The sequence below is a fragment of the Onychostruthus taczanowskii genome, unplaced genomic scaffold, assembly GCF_017590055.1.
Source record: "Onychostruthus taczanowskii isolate IOZ18803 unplaced genomic scaffold, ASM1759005v1 scaffold5, whole genome shotgun sequence".
In the NCBI taxonomy this organism is placed as follows: domain Eukaryota; kingdom Metazoa; phylum Chordata; class Aves; order Passeriformes; family Passeridae; genus Onychostruthus; species Onychostruthus taczanowskii.
The window spans coordinates 1309928-1331321 of NW_024502568.1; the positions used below are offsets into that span (position 1 = coordinate 1309928).

Genomic DNA, 21394 nt, shown 5'->3' on the forward strand with positions numbered 1-21394 from the left:
CAGAGAGGGTTCACAACAACCCTCAACCTTCAGTTTGTTCTGATGATACCTGACATCTAGCACTCTTTTATAGGAACAGCTACAAGGAGAAAAAGGGGAATAAAAGATCTCCATGAAACCTCCAAACCTAAATCCAAATCTCAAACACAGATGCAGTTATCCCCTGGGAAGAGACAAATCTCTCACTAACTAAAATGAGAATCAGAAATGAAGACCTATTTCTGTGCACCTTAATTTGGGAACAAACAGCTGTAAGCACATGAGATTTAAAACATTTGATGCAAACTGTTCTCAGCAGAATCATTATGCTGAACAGCCAAGTTAGGTCAGAAAAGACACTGCAGCACTGAAAAAACTCACTACCACCAAAAATCCCCCAGAATATAAATCCAGTTTTACATTTTTTCCTCTGCCACCACCCTTCCAATAATAATGCCATGATGAGACACATGTGGCCTGAAATAATGCTGATCAAAACAAAACACTTGAAAAAACCCAGAGCTAAAAACCTTCCAAAAATCTGAAATACTATTAAAGCTTTCCATCTTAATTAGACACATACTTCCAGTGATACAATGTTGCAACATGCTTTCAAGTCTAGCTTTATCTTTCAAAATAGAGATATCTATAAAGTGGCAATATTAACCAGAAAACATGCTCTTCATGACCACATGAAGGGGACAACTGCCTGCAGGCCAACAACTTTAATACCAAATGCTTTTAGAGTAAAAGAACAACACTAAGCAAATTTACAGCAGTCTATAACATGCCTCATATTTAGACAGGTAAGTGCAGACAAATGCTATATTCCTGCAACTTGTGAAGATAAACCAAGACATCCCAGAATTCCCAACTCATTCACAGTTCTAAAACCAAAACTCTGATCTCCTGGTCGTGTATTAGCAAGGAAGGAAGATATCACTGAAAAGACAAAGGGAACCTGCCAGTACAGGCTAGTGCATCACTCTCAAGGGAATTAGGATATCTTTTAACAAAACGCAATTAAAATCATTTCATCCCTAAATCAGCATCAGACTTGCCAGAAAGCTAAATCAGTTAGTTCTCCACACTACATTAAGAGACAATGACAATGTCTGAAGTACAAGTTTGATGTTGTACTAGAACACACTCACATTCTCTATGAACTGTGTGTTGGACAACATAAGAAAGTCATTGAAGACATTATGAAGGCGGCAGTCTGTAGCTTTTGTCTCACTGATCAATCCGTCCACCTGTTTTTTGATTTCGTGTGTCCTGGAAATGGTTTGCTGTGAGAATTCTTGTAGAAAATGCAGGAGCTGTTTACAACAACAAAGGAAAGCAATAGTCAGCATCCAACTCTTTTTCCTTTTGGCGCCGTTTGTAAGACAGGCAGAACTGATCATACACTTCAACTGAGGACCGAAACACACGCACATTAGACTGAACCATTCCCGCGCACACACACAGGACCAAGTCTCAGCCACTTCGTTCTGCATCTCCGTTTTCGAGCCAACCCCTCATTTCAGTGTTCCTGCCCGGACCGCAGGGTTAAAGCAAGGAGAGAGCCGCCGGGCCCGGGGGCTGCGCTCCTCCCCGGCAGGCCCGTCCCGAGAGCCCGGGCCAGCCGCGGCCAGCGGGCGGCAGCACGGCCCCGCACACGGCCCCGAGCGCCGGGAGGCCGCGGCCCGCGCACCCCTCCGGGGCCGGGCGCAGGCCCGCTCCGGCCGCAGCGCTCACCCCGGCGTCCGAGGCCAAGGACCAGCTCTGGCTGCTCTTACGGATCTCGTCCAGCGACCAAGGCCGCTCCCACACCGGCGCCGGCTCCGCCACGTCCCCGTTCATCTGCGGGAGAAGGAGAGTGAGCAGCGGGGCCGCCGCCGGTGCCACTTCCCGAGCGGCCCGGCCCGGTTTGGCTCGGCCCGGCCCCGGCGCTCACCCTGGGCTGCCGCCGCCGCTCCCCGCGGTCAGCTGAGCGCCCTCACGTGATCCGCCCCTCCCGCGCGCACCGCAGGGCCAGCAGGGGGAGCCAGGAGGAGCGCGCGGGCGGTTGGGCGGAGCTACCGCGTCCCGTGCCGTCCTGTCCCCTCCCATCGCACCGCGTCCCCTCCCATCGCACCGTGTCCCCTCCCATCCCACCGCGTCCCATCCCACCCCACCGTGTCCCCTCCCGTCACCTCCCGCCGTGTCCCGTTCCATCCCGTCCCGCTGTGTCCCTTCCCGTGCCGTCCCGTCGCGCCCGGTGGTGCCCGCGCCGCGGGGATGCCGCGGCAGGAGGAGCGCGGTGCGGCGGGCGCAGCCGTGCCCGGGCCCGGTCCCCCATCCCCGAGGGCCGGGCTCCCGGAGGGTGCGGGGGAGCCGCACCGCGCTGCGCCGGGCTCTGCTGGTGCTGCGCTTACGAGGAAAAACCGACCCTTCCCTCCTGTTTTTCTTACTGAAGTACGTGCAAGGCTTACCCTGAGCCAAGTAAAATCTTAGCTTTAAAACTGTGAGTCTTACTAAACCAGTGCCAGAGTTCCAGGATCTGCTGGAAGAAAACACACTAACATGAACAAATACACAGTGCAAATCGCCGAACTGGAATTCAATTATCCCTAGGCCTTTTGAAATTAAACACCCCCACTAACTTCCCCCTTTCTTGCTATTTTTTTCCAATGGATTAAAAAGCCTTATCATACCACTGTATTTCATATGTTCTTTATTACAAGTGAATTCATGAGAAAGGAAATGGCAATAAAATAACCTGGTCTTCCACGTGGAAACTAAATAATCCATTGGTATAATCAGACCTTTATATTAAGCACACGGAGTTTATTTATTTATTGCACTTGACTACATTAATACCATTCATGAGGAACCAGGGCACTGATTGATCTTACTAGGGTTCTCAAATAAAAAACATGCAAGATCTCCAAGTTCTTATCTATTGATTTAATAGCTACATTCAGATACTGGAAATACATTGCTAGGTAAGGGACACAGAAACTTTTAAAAGCAAATTATCATAATACTCCTTTCAACTCTATTTTTCTCTGATTCTGTGACAAGACACCATTACTGAACTGGCTCAGAACTTCAAACCTAGTAGAATTTAAATAATTTTAATATACTGATAATAAAACAGGAAGTAACAAAGGACAAGTAGAAAAATACTAGCCTAGGCTAGTTTCACATAAATATAAACATAAATATAAAATTATTCTCAATGCCTTTTAGCATTTTGTTGCAGTTTCTTCCTCCGCAACATTCCATCAACCTGAAAAGCTTGCCTTCTGTTACTTTCCATATTCACTGACATGTGAATCCCCTTTGTTGATAACGCAAAGCTCTACTTTCACAGAAATTCGTGCATTATAAAACATGAGATCTGTGTGCTCTTTGTGCACTGATGCTGCAAAATGTTGGGTCTTAGCACTAGGCAGCTTCAGGTCTGGGGGTCTTGCAGATGAGTTTCCATGAAAAACTCAGCATGACAGCTACCTAGAACCTGAATGGTTCCTAGAGGAAGGTGTTTATTTGTGATACACCAGTCCCTGAGCCAAGAGGACTATGAATGGCACAACGAAAATCTGCTTTCTAGGAGTCCTGTCCTAAACATTACAGACAGGGTTACAAAAAGCATTTAATCCTAAAATTCCTTTTAGAGAGAAATTTGGACAGGTTTCATTTAAAGTTTGGAGAAAAGCAGCAAGAAAAATCACTGAGGGGATCTTGCTGTTCCCCTCAGAACTCTCTAAATGATTATGTGACATAAATTATGTATCAAAAATCACATATGTCATCAGGGACTAATCTGCAGATTAAGAACCAGAACATATAAGAATGTACAGGGCTGAAGTCTCTGACACCCACGAAGCCATGCCTTAGCACTTGGTTAAACTCACAAATATTTACCAGGTAAAGAGAATACCACAGCGAGCTTTCTCAATAGCTAACAGAAAGTAAACATGTCTTTATAACCTTAGAACAGGATGCAAACATTAAAAAAGTCAAATTACAATTAAAAGTTAAGCTTCTGCATTCCATGGGAAAGAACCCCAATACAATTTGTGCATTGTTCTTCATTTCCCTGGCCAATCCTTGCTCTCCTTCTCAGTAGTGCTGTGTATCTTGGTATAGAGGCAGAGAGATGTGGTTGTTCAGCCCTGCAATTTCCAGAATTCCTCATTCTCCAAGAGATAGTCCCAGCACCTGCATTATCTGCAGGCTGCAAAAAGTCTTGGAGGTGACAAGCGATGTCAGGGCTTGAAGATGCCTCAGACTCTGGTGCACAGTGTAGAAAGGAGTATCAACAGCTAGAACTAAGTGCATGTGCTGTCACTGGACCAGCACAGGAGTCTGAAATCTCCAGAGGAACTTCCCCCTCTGCTTGTTGTTCATTGCTGGTTAATGCAATGACAGAACACACTGCTTTCCTATTAGTGTATTTATTCATTTCAGGGAATTCAAAATCAGGTTTCCTATAAATAATTAATTATAACTCCTAAGAAATAAGCAACTATGATTACTCTTGTCACCTAAAAAGACCATGCTATATTGATTCAAGTTATTTGAACTTGAATAAGTTCACTGCAATAAGCTGTGCAAGCAGTAAAAAAAATAGCCAGTCTGATAAATTCAGGACAGGTAACTGGAAATTAAGGGAGAAAAGCTAAACCCACAGCACAACAGCTAACCCTATAAATGAATGTGGACTTGGACACATGACTTCATTGGTTTGTGGTTTGATCCTTCTTTGATCTGGAAAGTTCATGTCTGGTGGTAAAATCATGGGCTTGGAGAATAGGCATTATTACAGGAATAGGGAAACTTGACTTCTGTGCTGTCTCTGGTTTCTGAATTCTTCTAGGTCATAAGCTCTGAAACTTGAAATCTCTGACACACTTAAGGGAGTCACCCAAAATCATGCATCAAGTCAGCATCAGAATGAAGAAATAATAATAAAAAAAAGTCCTGAATCACAGTCCCATGGTTTTCTACTTTAGTTTTTTGTAAAACTTTGAAACTCATAGGACTGATGTAGCAGTGCTACCCTCCCACTTTTGTAAACAGACCAAGAAATTAAAGTTCTCATATTAATTGAGGTATCATAGTTGATAAAGCAACATAGAGCCAGGATGGCTGTGAACTTGTGCTCCAGGTTAGGAAAGGAAAGCCTTTCATGAAGCATGTGCTTGAGAACAAAGAGTGGCTCCACTGCAGACAATGGAACTGTCCACAGGGCTCAGACTAGGGTATACATTAGTGCTTTGCTTGACCCAAGCCCTAAGAGCTAGTTTGAATGCTGCAGAAGTTAATGGGAGTTTTCCAGCTTTCTTCAAGTATGTGCAAACCTATTTAAGCTAAAGATTGTGTTTCCAACATATTGAAGGTTTAGTTATCTGCATGACTTAATGTGCAAATATGTATCTGCATGATGTATGTAAGTTCTATAGAATCAGGAGTGAACTTTGCAAAAAACTTATTCTCTCACTGAGTATTAATCCACCACGAGGACACCAGCTTTTTTTGATGGAAGGTAAGAACATCAAATCATAGAGTGATTTGGGTTGAAAAGGACCTTAAAGATGATCTAGTTTCAACTTCTGGCCTTTGTCAGGGACACCTTCCACTAGGCCAGGTTGTTCAAAGCTCCATCCAGCCAGCCCTTAAACACTTCCAGGGATGGGGCATCCACAAGTTTTCTAGGCAACATGTGCCACTGTCTGACCACCCTCACAGTAAAGAATTTTTTCATAATAACAGTTCTAAACATGACCTCTTTCACTTTAGAATCATAACCCCTTGTCCTGTCACTGCCCTCCTCATCTTTCCTATAATTCCCTGTTAAGAACTCTGCATGCCCTGGTGAAAATAGTGCAGTGCTATGGAAGCAATTATCCTTAAAAAAAAGTGTACTGAAAAGAGCAATTCACTGGAGATATAGCCAGATCTAAGACTTTAGGAAGGGACTAAATTCTTTTAAAGCAAGATCTATGTATCCTCAGGCAGAATGTAGAAAGGCACCCAGAAGTGTCAGCCTGCAGCAGACAGCCTGCAGCACAGCTGGCAGGGCCCCAGCATCTTTGGCAAGAAATCATGGCAGAAGAATAAGGTGTTGTGCCTAACAAGCACCTTGAAAGAAAACCAGTCTTACTTTGAGGTCTCTATCAAAAAGCCACAAAAGAACTGGCACCAAATTTCCTGTTCAGCCCAGGGTGACCTGGTGGTAGCAAAGCCTGCACATGGCAGGTGAAAGGATGGGAATGATTTCACAGTGGTACAAGACACAGGATGCTGCACATCACCCACAGTTTCTCTACACTTGTATGAAAGACATCTGGGGAAAGGTACACAATCATCACTGGTAGTGTTTGCAAACAATACTTAATGTGCCAAATAATAAATAAGTCTGGTCAGTAATAAATAAGTCTGGTCAGTAATAAATAAGTCTGGTCAGTAATAAATAAGTCTGGTCATCTTAATGGTGGAATAAACTGTGCTCACTTGGTTCATGCTTTAGATAGTTTTTTGGGTTTTGTTTTTCATTTTGGAGGAATAAGACTTTTTAACAACTCTGTAAAGCATAGAATTTGTATTAACAACAGTGCCCCTGAGAAGAATTTAGGGATGGAAAGCAAGTGTCTTCCATCTAGAGCAATATGGTACTTAAGACAGCTGATGAGGAGCCTGGATACATATACAGGAAAGGCATTATGTCCTTCATACTATCTGAGGTTGTTCCCACAACACTTACATGCTTTCATACCTTGTTTTATATTCAGATTTGAAATAAGATACTGTCAGGTTGGAAACTATGCAGAAATGGGTGGCATGAATGAAAATAAATTTGTGCTACAGAACTGAAGATGAAAACTGCTGCACTCAGCTGAGAAAAGCTGTAAGCTGACTCAACACACTGTAAACAGGGACAAGAGGAAGAGCTGGATGATAAAGTACTGTTATCTACCATGCCAGAAGCAAAGGATGAGAAAGGATATATATTGATTTTTTTCAATGAAAACATGACTATCATCAAATTGAAGTTTTAAAATGTACTGATTATATCAGAAAAAACCCAAAAGTCAGGTGTTTAGTTGGACAATTGAATGCTTAGGAACTTTTCATTAATTATGTCCTACTAAAAAATTATCAAACCTGCACAGACTTCAGCTTTAGCATTTCCTCCAGGGAGGTCGTGGAATTCTGTTGTGTTGTACTTTAATTTCTTCTGCTCTGAATTATTTGGGTCAAATTAGTTTGAGTCAAAAATGACAACTTTTCTTGCTGTCATTGAAAAGCATATAACTCTGTATTTCATTTACTCTAAAAAAAAAAAAAGTCCCAAATGATTCAGCTTATTTTTTCAGTCTCTAAATCTTACAATCATAGGCTAAATTTCCTGAAGATGGTAAGTCTCCCACAGGAATAAGTTTCAAATTTCTTGGCAGCATCTACAGTGAAGTATTTTAAATGTAGGTAGGGCCACAGGTGGATAGTGCTTTCTGAAAAGAGGTTGTAGGAGCAAGAGAACGCAGAGTACTTGATTAGCACTCTGAAGTTTATCACTTTTTGGGAAAGTGCACATTTAAAACTGATCATATGATCTACTATAACTATTCAGGTCAAAGCAAGAACAGTTCCACAGGAGTAAAAGCAGGGTTTTGAATTGAGAGGAATTTTTTATTATGGTGGAGGAGAAAGAGAGTTCTTGCAATGGAATCCAGCTTCAGCTAAGGTCTCAGTGTTAGGAGATTTTGATCCTGGTAGTGGCCAAGCACCTTTGGTTATCTTTCAGTGCTCACCACAGCACTAACAGTGAGGATGCAAAGATCTGGCAAAAACTCCATTTGCTATTAACACCTAATGCACTACTCAGCATGTTCCAGCCCTCTGATAGCAGACAGGATTTTGCATGCATTTCTGCCCCACCTCAAAAGCACCTAGCTGGATAATACTGTCTACAGCTCAGCTATCAATATTTGTTTTCCATCAGAAAGGCATTTTTTCTAATCATAATTCTTCTGAGGAATACAAAGTTTTGGACTCAGTAATTTACCCAGGTCAGTGCTCTGCAAAGCCAAACATTTTCTAATTGCCAGCTGGAAAAAGGCCGGGAATTCTTTGAATATTGCAAAATAATTGCATTTGCATTGAGCAGGCTTTTTTCCCTCCACCTAAACTTGAATTGCACAACATAAAGGCAGCATAAAATATTTGCTCTCTGATTCCACATAAAGAACTTCAGCTTTCTCAGGAAACTTAGAGCTCTTTGGAAGCCAAGCATTCCACAATGGTAAGTTAAAGGTTTAGATTGGTTTGGGTTTTTTTGTAATAGGGATAGAGATAGGCATTTGCTTTAAAACTGCAAAAGGGGAGCATTTAAGAGAATCATTTAGTTACACATTTTAGCTATGTGTAAATGTGGCTATATTTTATTTCAAACCTGTAAAATACAAAAGAGGAATACACCTCTTTGAAGATTTCTGTGAATTTTGTTCTTGGCATTGGAATTCTTTGCAAGAATGACAATATAATTTTTATATCTTAATATAATTTTAATATAATTTTATAATATATTATAAAATAGAAATATATTATAACATTATTATATTAATTATATAATAAATATAAATATATAGAAAATATAATATATTTTAATGTAATTAAAAGATACCTCTCAGTCTTTCACTTGCTGTTATTCTTTCCTCAGAAATGTTTGTGAAAACATTCAGAGTTTTGCAAACATACAGGACCATGCTTTTGACACTTAAAAATGGGAAGTACAGTTTAAAGTATTGTCATTTTACTAAGAAAAAGTGTGTATATTTTGTCCGTGTATTTTTTCTGTTCTTCATTTTGATCCCCCAAATTGTGTCCTGTTCCAGCTCTTCAAGCCTCCAAAGGCAGAATCTAAATCAACAGTTAGGTAATGATAAATAGAGCAACAATGTCCTATGGCCTGCTTCTCCTGTGATTTGTGCTCACGTAGTTGCAAAGGCACAGACATCAAGAAGTGCCTTAGATGAGCATCTCAGGAATGGCATAGGTTCTACAGAGGAGGCAGTATTGTATGTCTATAATATGTTGATTCATAAACAGGGGAGAAATTACCATTTGCTTCTATCTCTATGTTTAAACTTTATTGCCCAGTTTGTGTTATTTAGCTGACAAATCATTTGCTTGTTGCAGCATAAAGCACATTCAGACACCTGACTGAACATTAGAGACTTCCCCTTTTGTTTGTTTTTAGTTTCAGTAGAAGGTCTTATACTTTGATCTTTAGAGAGAAGAGCATTCCCAAGCTCATGTGACTGGCATTTCCAGGAATAGCATGATAAGGAAAATACTGGAGGGAAAAAAATGATAAAATATTAACACAAGACAGCACAACTCATGAAGGATTTTTATATTTTCTATAAAGAGATGAATTACATGGCATGGAGTATCTGTGTTGTTGCAAGCACCTAACCCAGGCACCATGGAATAGCACACTTTAAGAGTTTCAGTCTTTCCCTTTATCTTTCATTCTGGCTATGGTGCTCAGCATGACAACTGTCTCTGTTCTAGCCTAAAACCTCAGGAACTCCACGTCACAGAACCACAATGAAACGGAAGCATTACCCCCTTCCCAGACCACTCCATAAACCCTCCTCTTCCTTGCTTTCACTATACCTCAAATGTCACTCAGTCCCATAACAAAGCAAGAAATCAAGGATTAAAATACCAAGTTTTTTCCACAGCAGACAGAGGAGTTTCTCATGGGCTCACCCCCTGCCTGAGGCTCAGAACCTTTCAGTGTCTTATGGCATTGTGGTTCAAGTAAGCCAAGCCTCTCACTGCTACTTTAAACCCAGTTTCAAGCAGCAACACTGTCAGCAATATCTTCCAAAGTTCAGCACAGTAACATGGAAAGATCTACTCATTTCAAGTTCTTTCCCATTAGTCTGCAAGTGTTATCAAGAAAAATTAAATAACTTCCTCCATTGCTTCTCAGTCTCTGGCTATTCCTAAACTTTTCCTTTAAGTTATTCAGCTGGAGCAACCCATCCAAATAAACCTGTGCTCTCACCCGCTTCTCTAGTTCTCTACTCCAGTAAAAAAGTCATGCAGGCTTTTTCAGAAAAAGTTCTGGGTGTTCAGCAGGTCCTAGGGGATGTATCTAAAGCCTCTTACAGATGCCTAGCTGTTGCCCCTCAAGACAGAAGGAGATGAGTCCTGTGTCAAGTCCCAGCCTGTGTCTGCATGGTTTGACAAGATGGCTCAGGTGATGCTAAGTACAATGTACAGCACTCGAATTTTGCTCAAAGACACACAATTATCTATCTCTTCCCTGACCAGCCACCTGTGTCCAAAACCCTACTGGAATAGATTTAGAGCTCAGATCTCCTCTCCATTGCAAAATGTGAAGCAATTGCTGTACCCAGAAGTGAAGCAATGGGATGCTCAACAAAGATTTGCTAGACAAATAGCTAAAGCTGACTCAAAGGCAATAAATAAAGCACTGACAAGATCTTGGCAGGGCTTTCAATTTTGTAATAGTATAGAAGTTTTGTGTGATTTCTAGAGACTGTATTTTGGCAGAATTGATGCTGCTGACACAGTAATATCATTCCATTTTGTATCTTCCCACCTAAATGAAAAATGCAAGGAAATATCTCAATATAATTTTTCCACTGTTTTTCAAGTGCACATAACTTTATTTCTAATTTTGATTCAGGTTCAGTGACAGCTTTTGAAAACAGAGCTAATTAGTGTGGTTAAAATGCATGGCATGAGCTCTGTATTTCTTTTACAGAAAAGCTTTCTGGCTTTCCTGGTTGCAGTGGGCAGCATGGTGACCCTGGGGGATGCATCCTGCTGGAGTACAATTCACAAGCCAGGGGAGGCCAAAGATGGTAAGAGCAAGGAGCATCCTCTGACCTGATTGCTCTGTGGTAAATTGGCTCTCTGTGGAGCTGCCAGGAAGAGCTCAAAATACAAGGGAGGGGAAGACACTGGAAAAACACAAACAGGGGACTCCAGCAGCAAGGTGCTAAAAGTAGGGGAAAAACAAAGCCTTCCCTTGGGCTGGGTATGGCTGAAGCAACATTATTGAAATTGGTGGTAGGTTGCTACTGCTATTCCAGCACATGGAGCTCCTTCAGGAGTTGGCACCTCCTTTAGGTGGAGGTTTAAAGAACCTGTTCTGTTTTCTTGCTGTGTTTTGCAGGCTGTATGATCAATGAAAAACTGTATCCCTTTGGACACATTGAGAGGACAGAAGATTGCTACCAATGTGACTGCAGCGAAAGTGGAACTAGATGCTGCTCCCTGTAAGTTTGAACTTCTTGGTACCATCATTGCCTGTAGGATGACCACAGCTTTCCATTGCTGGGGATAGATGGCTTTGTGAGGACACAAGAGAGCCTTTTCTCACCCATGTCACAGAGCGAGTGAAAGCCACATGCAGCTCTCGATTGTTTGGATCCTTAGCTGTGTTTGCCTTTGCTCATTTTCTGCTGACTGGGAGTGGACACAAGCCTTTCCAGGCACATCCAGTTGGTGCTTGCCTTTCATTTTTAAGGAACTTGTGAACCCCTCTTTCACTGCAGTTGTCTTTCGTTAGCTGAGAAAGTGGGGGTAGGTGATTTAAGTGAAGTTTCCCTAAAGAGCTTATGGTGATCTGAACCCCTTTCCTGAAGTGCTTTTCTAGGTGAATATGGTAAATGTAGAATGACAAGGCTCTGCTCTGAAGTATTTCTGCAGCATTCTCCTTTCCTCCTGCTGCTTTCTCAATGGCCCAAAATACCTCGATGATGATCTTTGTCTTTATTTAGGTGGCACAGTCTATCAGGGAGCAGCCACCACATCCTGTGCAAACTGGAAATAATGAAAAATTAAAGGCAGAAAAAGAGAAAAGATGCCAAGGCCATGCTTATGTCACTGCAGAGTGCTGTGCTAGAAGTGCCTTTGCTAGTGCTGAGCATCCTGGCACATCTTCACGGTGCAGTGCACAGGGCATCAATTGAGGCTCTGGAAGCTGCAGCTCTGTGGTACTCAAGCTAGCTCAGCTGCCCTTAGCCATAGTTTGACCTCTCTCTCTCAGCAGTAGTTCAAGCTATAATCACTGAAGTATTGAAACTTTTATTGCTCTCAAGCTAACATTTGCTTTCTCTTTGCCCCTGACAGCTTTCACACTCCTGTTTCTTACAACAAAAAGAAATGTAAAGTTGTTTTCAACAAGAAGCGCTGTGACTATGATGTGGTACAGAAGGACGACCCCTCAAAGGAGTGTTTTGTCTATTCTCGTGTGGGCTAACACCTGCTCCAAACCTCTCTGCATAGTGGAATTCCTCTCCTTCCTACAGATGCTTTGCCATCACAGAGAAGCACGATGACATGAGAAAATCTCATAAAAGCGAGCACTTCAGTAGCTGCCTTCTAACCTCCTAATTGTCCTAATTTAGCTTACAAGATGCATAATGAGACAGAGTGTCACATTTCTGCCATTACTGCATTTGTTGACTACAATAAATTGAGATGAAACATCCATAAATGCTTCATATTGATGTTTTTGTTCTTTGCAGTGACATGGGGAAATGCCATCTTCTTTGACAAAGAAATGCATTTGGCTCTCTACTCTGACATGCTGTGCACCAGCAGCCTGGCACAAGCTGCTGTCAGGCTTTACAGGTTTTCTCTCAGCCAGGTGTCAAAATCCATGATCATTTTGAAGTGATGTACTATGTGGGACATACTGTACAATGGCTCCTATTCAGTGTGCATGGACTTTTGGTAAGACCTGTGCAGATTCTGTGCCCTCAAAAAGTAAGTGAGGATGAGAGATCATCATCCTCTTTCTCCCATTTTCCCCCTTATTTTCATCAATGTCATCACCCAACACTGGCCGTGACTGTTCACGTCCATTGCCCACTCTGACCAGACCTGAAGTTTAAAGCAATGTTAAACTTTAAACTCTGGTACTCTGACTTGTCCTCTGCAAAGCCCTGATGCTGAAACTCTGCACACACTGTGCTGCTTCAGTGGTTCTTGTCCACTTTGAAAAAGAGATCTAGATAAGCCCCTGGAGATGTGCTTCCTCATGGCAGCAGAGCTTGAGGTACTAATAATGCAGATGCCTTCTGTCTCTTCAGTACAACAATGCCCCACATTCACAGGGGATTGAAGTTCAGCTTCAAAGCAGGGCTTGGAAATCAAATCTCCCTCCTGGCAATGCCTAGTGTCCTAAATCTGCCCACATATATGAGACCAGACAAAAAAACCCTGTTACATGCTGCCTCTACATGGAGCTCTCTGCTTCAGAATTGGAGATTAAAAAGCCACAACAGTCTGGAGTTAACTGTTCCATGGTTTGGAAGGAAACACACCTTCCAAAACAAGTGGATTGCTTAGTGAAACTCCATGATCACAACAAATCTGCGGTCTTGTAGAAGTATGAGTTTACACACAGCTGAGCATTCTTAGTGCAGGGACCCTCATTTGGCCCCAAATCAAGAGTCAATCTACATTTATTCAGCAGGGGTATTTCCTTCACAAGACAATCTATCTCAAGCTCTGTGAGCCATTGTTAAAATCAGAAAGATATAATGGGGTGTATTTTCTCTGGCTTTGGTAATTTGTATATGGACTTTTTTTAAAAGATTTCTAAAACCTGCAAGTAACATACCTTGTTTTGGGGAAAAAAATCCAAGTATTTTGCAGGCACTGGTATTACATACTTGACCTTTTACAGTTCTCTGTGCTGCAGGCTGGATATCAGCCTGCATAGCTCTGTGTTTCTGTACAACTGGTTCCTGTAAAGATGAAAAATGTGAGGGGCCAGACTAAAGAGTCAGCTCAGCTTTTTCCAGTATAGGCATTCACATTTGCCTTTTTAAAATCTTGACTCCTGTTCACGGATTCCATCCTATCATTCCTCTAAATGGAGCATGTGAAAACAAACATTCTCATGTTGCTTAACATTCTAAAGTAAGTTTTGCCCAGAAGGGTTTTGTGTTCTGCAGGAGAGAAACAGTTTTGAAACTTGTTCTGAATGACTTTTTAGTTTTTATGCTACTTCATGTCAAAATTACACAGAACACAGCCTCAGCTGATGCAGCTGAAGCAATGTTCTTGCTTAGAGAAAAAACACAGCCACAGCTTCTAAGGGAAGTTGTATTTTGACCATGGAGATCAAAGACTTCTTACCTAAGAAGATCACAGAACTGATTCTTGAGAAAATATGGTTTTCAGAATGTATGCGTTTATTAAAATTTTATTTGTATAAGTAAAGAATTTCATTAATAACAAAACTTGGATTTTCTTAATGGATTACTTTTTAGTGTGAAGCATTGAGAAGTGCAGACACCAAAATTAATATCCAGCTTGTTGTAGCCTGGAGCTGTGCCATGTGACATTGAAGTATTTCAGAATTCCAAATTTTTTTCCCTAGCAAAGCCTCACAAATAAGGTGAGAAAATATTTCTTCTGTAATTTATGAAAATTAGTTGATTACCTTATATCTTCTCCACCTTATTTTAGTGGAAAAGAATGAGATGTTGTAATGGAATCCAGCTTCAGCTAAGGTCTCAGTGTTAGGAGATTTTGATCCTGGTAGTGGCCAAGCACCTTTGGTTATCTTTCAGTGCTCACCACAGCACTAACAGTGAGGATGCAAAGATCTGGCAAAAACTCCATTTGCTATTAACACCTAATGCACTACTCAGCATGTTCCAGCCCTCTGATAGCAGACAGGATTTTGCATGCATTTCTGCCCCACCTCAAAAGCACCTAGCTGGATAATACTGTCTACAGCTCAGCTATCAATATTTGTTTTCCATCAGAAAGGCATTTTTTCTAATCATAATTCTTCTGAGGAATACAAAGTTTTGGACTCAGTAATTTACCCAGGTCAGTGCTCTGCAAAGCCAAACATTTTCTAATTGCCAGCTGGAAAAAGGCCGGGAATTCTTTGAATATTGCAAAATAATTGCATTTGCATTGAGCAGGCTTTTTTCCCTCCACCTAAACTTGAATTGCACAACATAAAGGCAGCATAAAATATTTGCTCTCTGATTCCACATAAAGAACTTCAGCTTTCTCAGGAAACTTAGAGCTCTTTGGAAGCCAAGCATTCCACAATGGTAAGTTAAAGGTTTAGATTGGTTTGGGTTTTTTTGTAATAGGGATAGAGATAGGCATTTGCTTTAAAACTGCAAAAGGGGAGCATTTAAGAGAATCATTTAGTTACACATTTTAGCTATGTGTAAATGTGGCTATATTTTATTTCAAACCTGTAAAATACAAAAGAGGAATACACCTCTTTGAAGATTTCTGTGAATTTTGTTCTTGGCATTGGAATTCTTTGCAAGAATGACAATATAATTTTTATATCTTAATATAATTTTAATATAATTTTATAATATATTATAAAATAGAAATATATTATAACATTATTATATTAATTATATAATAAATATAAATATATAGAAAATATAATATATTTTAATGTAATTAAAAGATACCTCTCAGTCTTTCACTTGCTGTTATTCTTTCCTCAGAAATGTTTGTGAAAACATTCAGAGTTTTGCAAACATACAGGACCATGCTTTTGACACTTAAAAATGGGAAGTACAGTTTAAAGTATTGTCATTTTACTAAGAAAAAGTGTGTATATTTTGTCCGTGTATTTTTTCTGTTCTTCATTTTGATCCCCCAAATTGTGTCCTGTTCCAGCTCTTCAAGCCTCCAAAGGCAGAATCTAAATCAACAGTTAGGTAATGATAAATAGAGCAACAATGTCCTATGGCCTGCTTCTCCTGTGATTTGTGCTCACGTAGTTGCAAAGGCACAGACATCAAGAAGTGCCTTAGATGAGCATCTCAGGAATGGCATAGGTTCTACAGAGGAGGCAGTATTGTCTATAATGTATGTTGATTCATAAACAGGGGAGAAATTACCATTTGCTTCTTTCTCTCTACAGAAGAGCTTTCTGGCTTTCCTTGTTTCAGTGGGCAGCATGGTGACCCTGGGGGATGCATCCTGCTTTACTGTACTTCAAGTTCCAGGGAAGCCCTACAGAGGTAGAAACAAGGAGCATCCTCTGACCTGATTGCTCTGTGGTAAATTGGCTCTCTGTGGAGCTGCCAGGAAGAGCTCAAAATGCAAGGGAGGGGGAAGACACTGGAAAAACACAAATAGGGGGCACCAGCAGCAAGGTGCTAAAAGTAGGGGAAAAACAAAGCCTTCCCTTGGGCTGGGTATGGCTGAAGCAACATTATTGAAATTGGTGGTAGGTTGCTACTGCTATTCCAGCACATGGAGCTCCTTCAGGAGCTGAAAGAGTCAAACCCAATTCCTTGTACTTTACTGTTTCCTGGAATTACATTTTCAGAAAAGCTGAAATAATTTTTAATCCCTTCTGCATTTAGGTGGTGGTTTAAAGAACCTGTTCTGTTTTCTTGCTGTTTTATGCAGGGTGTACATGGAAAGGAAAACTGTATCCCTTTGGACACATTGAGAGGACAGAAGATTGCTACCAATGTGGCTGCAGTCCAGGTGCAATGGAATGCTGCTCCCTGTAAGTTTGAACTTCTTGGTACCATCATTGCCTGTAGGATGACCACAGCTTTCCATTGCTGGGGATAGATGGCTTTGTGAGGACACAAGAGAGCCTTTTCTCACCCATGTCACAGAGCGAGTGAAAGCCACATGCAGCTCTCGATTGTTTGGATCCTTAGCTGTGTTTGCCTTTGCTCATTTTCTGCTGACTGGGAGTGGACACAAGCCTTTCCAGGCACATCCAGTTGGTGCTTGCCTTTCATTTTTAAGGAACTTGTGAACCCCTCTTTCACTGCAGTTGTCTTTCGTTAGCTGAGAAAGTGGGGGTAGGTGATTTAAGTGAAGTTTCCCTGTAGAGCTTGTATGGTTGTGTTTGAGGGTCCAAGGATGAGGGAAGAGATGAGAATCTTGACTCCATGTTTCAGAAGGCTGATTTGTTATATTATGGTATTATAGTATATTAAAATGCTATACTAAAACTATACAAAAAAGAATAGAGAGAAAGGATCCTTCAGAAGCTAGAAAGGAAAGCAAAGGAATGATAACAAAAGCTTGTGACTATCAGAGAGTCCAAGCCAGCTGACTGTGATTGGCCATTAATTAGAAACAACCAACATGGACCAATCAAAGATGCACCTGTTGCATTCCACAGCAGCAGATAATTGTTGTTTTTCTTTTCTTCTGAGGCTTCTCAGCTTCTCAGAAGAAAAAATTCTGGCAAAGAGATTTTTCAGAAAATATCATGGTGACAAGCTTATGGTGATCTGAACCCCTTTCCTGAAGTGCTTTTCTAGGTGAATATGGTAAATGTAGAATGACAAGGCTCTGCTCTGAAGTATTTCTGCAGCATTCTCCTTTCCTCCTGCTGCTTTCTCAATGGCCCAAAATACCTCGATGATGATCTTTGTCTTTATTTAGGTGGCACAGTCTATCAGGGAGCAGCCACCACATCCTGTGCAAACTGGAAATAATGAAAAATTAAAGGCAGAAAAAGAGAAAAGATGCCAAGGCCATGCTTATGTCACTGCAGAGTGCTGTGCTAGAAGTGCCTTTGCTAGTGCTGAGCATCCTGGCACATCTTCACGGTGCAGTGCACAGGGCATCAATTGAGGCTCTGGAAGCTGCAGCTCTGTGGTACTCAAGCTAGCTCAGCTGCCCTTAGCCATAGTTTGACCTCTCTCTCTCAGCAGTAGTTCAAGCTATAATCACTGAAGTATTGAAACTTTTATTGCTCTCAAGCTAACATTTGCTTTCTCTTTGCCCCTGACAGCTTTCACACTCCTGTTTCTTACAACAAAAAGAAATGTAAAGTTGTTTTCAACAAGAAGCGCTGTGAGTATAACGTGGTGCAGAAGGACGACCCCTCAAAGGTGTGTTTTGCCTTTTCTGCTGTGGGCTAACACCTGCTCCAAACCTCTCTGCATAGTGGAATTCCTCTCCTTCCTACAGATGCTTTGCCATCACAGAGAAGCACGATGACATGAGAAAATCTCATAAAAGCGAGCACTTCAGTAGCTGCCTTCTAACCTCCTAATTGTCCTAATTCAGCTTACAAGATGCATAATGAGATAGAGTATCTAATTTCTAGCAAAAGGTCATATTCATGTTCTTAATATTAGTTGTTAAAACTTTGTGTTTTAAGAGATTTATAGATGTTTATGTAACATTTAAATTAAGTAGGATTTTCATTCTATTAGTTTCCCTTGTTCAAGCTGTATTTATTTATTTTTTATTTAGAGCCTTATTACCTGTAAGGTCCCAAGAGTTTCTGTAAAATCTGGGTGCCAGTTTTCTTACAGATGAAGATGACTTTCTTAGTGTAAGAATATTTTCGATTTGCTGCAGAACCAGTAAAAATGTGAATAAATGACCAAGAAAAGAAATCTAAGACAGGCTTTGTATCTCCTGAGAATATATTCTTTTTGGTTCTGGGACTGGGAAGAACCAGTGTATTTGTGTGATTAGCACACCCTTCCAGAAGTTATCTGTGGGTGGAGAAGCCCATCTTCCACTGAAAGGGCACCTCCTCCACCACTTGTAGTTGAAGCAGAATCTGAACAGCTCATCACAAACAAGAGCTGATACTGGAGAAGAAAGAAAATGAATTCTGATGGGTTTACCAGGCCAAGGAAATGTAGAGCCTTGCCTCATAGGCTCCAGAGAATAAACTGTGTTCAATGAGACCCAGAAATTGCATATAAATGTTTTAAAAAAGACATTTTTTAGTCTCAATGTGCAATTGTATTTGTTTTTCTATTACTAGAGTAGCTGCCTATACTGAAACTTCCTTCTTTTTTTTCCCTCTAAATAAAAATAATTTAGCAATGAAGCTCAGGAGTCTTTAATCTCCCTTTCTCAGAGCTGGGAAATGCTCAAGAACATTGCCACAAGTAATTTTTACTGATTTGGGATTTTTTTATTCATGAGATTATCCATCTGCAGGAAAGCAGGCTAATATGTCACTCATCCTCTGTTTTGAATTTTTTTTGTTATTTACGCACCACCAACAATTAATGAAATGTGTAGGGCAGAAAGAGAGAGGTACTAGTTCTGTTCCCTGTCCTTCACACAAATGAGACTAAAGAAAAATGTTGATGATTCCTCTCCGTGTGTGGAGACACGAGGCTTGACTCCATTTCAGAAGGCTGATTTATTATGTTAAATATTATATTAAAATGCTATATTAAGACTATACTAAAAGAACAGAAATCAGAAGGCTACAACAAGAACAGAACAGAATAGAATAACAAAAATCCTGTGACTGCTCACAGCCTTGGCACAGGTGGCTGTGATTGGTCATCAATGGAAAACAATCCACATGGACCAATCACAGATGCACCTGTTGCATTCCACAGCAGCAGATAGTAATTGTTTACATTTCTCTCCTGAGGCTCCTCAGCTTCTCAGGAGAGGAAAAATCCCAGCAAAGGATTTTCATAATATCATGGCTACAGAAAAACTTCTTGAATTTTGGTAACTTCCTTAGAAATCCCATCAGAACTTCCTCTCCAAATGAGAAATATTTTTGTGTTGCTAAAACACTGGAGAATAAGTTTTTCCTATTTTTATATCCACAGGTTATACCATACAAAAGCTCCTTAGAAACAACCCATTATTGTCAAAGTCCAAATTTCAGATTCTAAAGATTTTATAGCACTCAAATTCAATCTGTTGACACCTATATGATCAAAGAATCATGGCAATACCACACATGTATGTAATCTGCAGCATATCTTACATTTTAAGGCTTTCAAAAATAAAATGCTAGCTGTCATTTTGTGAAAAAAATTTCATGAAATTTGTTGCATTTTCTACCCTTTTTCAGGTGGCCATTCCTTTTTGCTTTCTTAAAGAGGGGGAAGGAATTCTCTCAGCCCCAGTCTGCACTCTGAAAGTGATAAATTACTTTCAAGAAGTATTCCAAGACATGTGGGGGTTTTACAGGGCTTTCCTGGGCTTACTTCTTCACACCACTGCATAGTGCATACTGTCATTACAAACTAAACAGCCCAAGTATAATTCTGGTGAAACCTGCCAGAGATGCAAGTCACAAAATCTGTCATGGTGTTCTGTTCTAGTTCCTGCCTATCTCAATTGCACAGGCAGGGTGTAGGACAAGAAATGGCAGGAAGCAGGATTTTACACATTACAGGGGAAAACAGCAAAGAAAAAGGAGAAGAGGTCCCAAAAGCTAAGATATCCTCTGAATTTGGCTGAAGAATTCTGTGGTTGTCCTCACCATCCCAGTCTGTTCTAACAGAGTCCTGCAGCAATAACTTCCAACCATGGCATTTAGTCTTCATGGAATCAGTAACTAACAGGTTTTAAAAATGGAAAAAAGCTCATGCTCTCTAAATAGAGCTGAAGTATAGTGTAGGTGGGATATACACAAAATTAACTGAATTTCCCCAGAAATAAGTCTAAAGGATGGTGAACTAAATAATTGTTGGTATGAAATTGAAGTTAAGCCTTGTTTCATTTTGTGCACGCATGGGCAGCTTTTGTTCAAGATGAAAGAGCAGATAATTTGCTACCACCTGGAGCACCAAAGGCATGCTCCCAATGCCAGCATGGTCAGAGCAGTGTCCACTGTTGCACCATGTAAGTTCCACAAAAGCAGGGGCACTAGTGGACAGAGCTAGAGCAATGCTCCAAACCGCCACCCTTCCTATAGCTAATTCCTAAAGTCACAGCTCCATAAAAAGTCTTTTTCACACATATATGGTTTTCATTTGCTTAATCAGCTGCAGGGTCAAGATAACAAATTGTGTTTGGAATCACTGTGGGGTTTTTTTAATTTGTGGAATAAACTTTTCTGTCATTTTTCTGGTTCACTCAATACTTCTAAGACTTTTTTTTTTCCTGCACATCCTGAGACAGAAGGTAGAAGTGCAGAATATTTAGCTTTTCCCATAAGCTGGAGATACCTTTTTTGCTGAATCTGCCACTCCTGTTCATTTTGATTTACTGCCTCTGGACTTTTATTCTTGCTGGTACAATATCTGTGGCCATCTCCCTCAGTTCTGCCCACACTTCAGAGATGGAGGTCGCTTCGTTGCAGCGTGGCCTGGTGTTTGTGATTGGCCCTTTAGATCTTTTTGTCTGTCCCTGTGTCCCTTGCTTAGCACTGACCCTTCATCCTGAGATCATGATCTTTCAGGATTTTCCAGGTTAGCTGAGAAATTATCACATGTTTTAAAAATGCATTTACACCAAGATAAAAAAGTAGGTGTTTCTCATCCCACTGCAACTGCATTGAATTAAAACTGAAATTGGACTCATGAATGGGACTTGGCTACACATGGAAGAAGGCAAGTGTGTTCAGATCAGAGAAGAAATTATGTTATTGTCTCAAGCTTGGGTCTCCCATGTTGAATTGAGGTTTCAGTTCATG

General features: G+C 40.9%; 3 protein-coding genes across 10 annotated transcripts in view; 2 read left to right on the forward strand and 1 right to left on the reverse strand.

Moving 5' to 3' along the window:
• Positions 1–2034, reverse strand: part of LOC121341669 (WASH complex subunit 2A-like) — a 35031-nt gene extending 32997 nt beyond the window's left edge. For 7 of the 8 annotated variants that reach the window (XM_041415403.1, XM_041415406.1, XM_041415401.1 and 4 more), the window contains exons 1-3: positions 1919–2034; positions 1720–1824; positions 1134–1298 (exon numbers count right to left, since the gene is read on the reverse strand). In XM_041415403.1, the coding sequence (XP_041271337.1) occupies positions 1134–1298; positions 1720–1824 (270 nt within the window). In that variant the 5' untranslated portion in view covers positions 1919–2034. The other variant, XM_041415399.1, reaches the window with a different exon arrangement.
• Positions 2035–8149: 6115 nt separating this feature from the next.
• LOC121341937 (beta-microseminoprotein-like) lies at positions 8150–12473 on the forward strand. Its single transcript, XM_041415914.1, has 4 exons — positions 8150–8254; positions 10757–10856; positions 11171–11273; positions 12130–12473. Exons 1-4 carry the CDS (start codon positions 8252–8254, stop codon positions 12257–12259), a joined length of 336 nt encoding a protein of 111 aa, XP_041271848.1. The 5' UTR covers positions 8150–8251; the 3' UTR covers positions 12260–12473.
• A 1653-nt stretch (positions 12474–14126) lies between these two features.
• LOC121341705 (beta-microseminoprotein-like) lies at positions 14127–17900 on the forward strand. Its single transcript, XM_041415483.1, has 4 exons — positions 14127–14196; positions 15888–16022; positions 16417–16519; positions 17771–17900. Exons 1-4 carry the CDS (start codon positions 14127–14129, stop codon positions 17898–17900), a joined length of 438 nt encoding a protein of 145 aa, XP_041271417.1.
• Positions 17901–21394: the final 3494 nt, after the last annotated feature.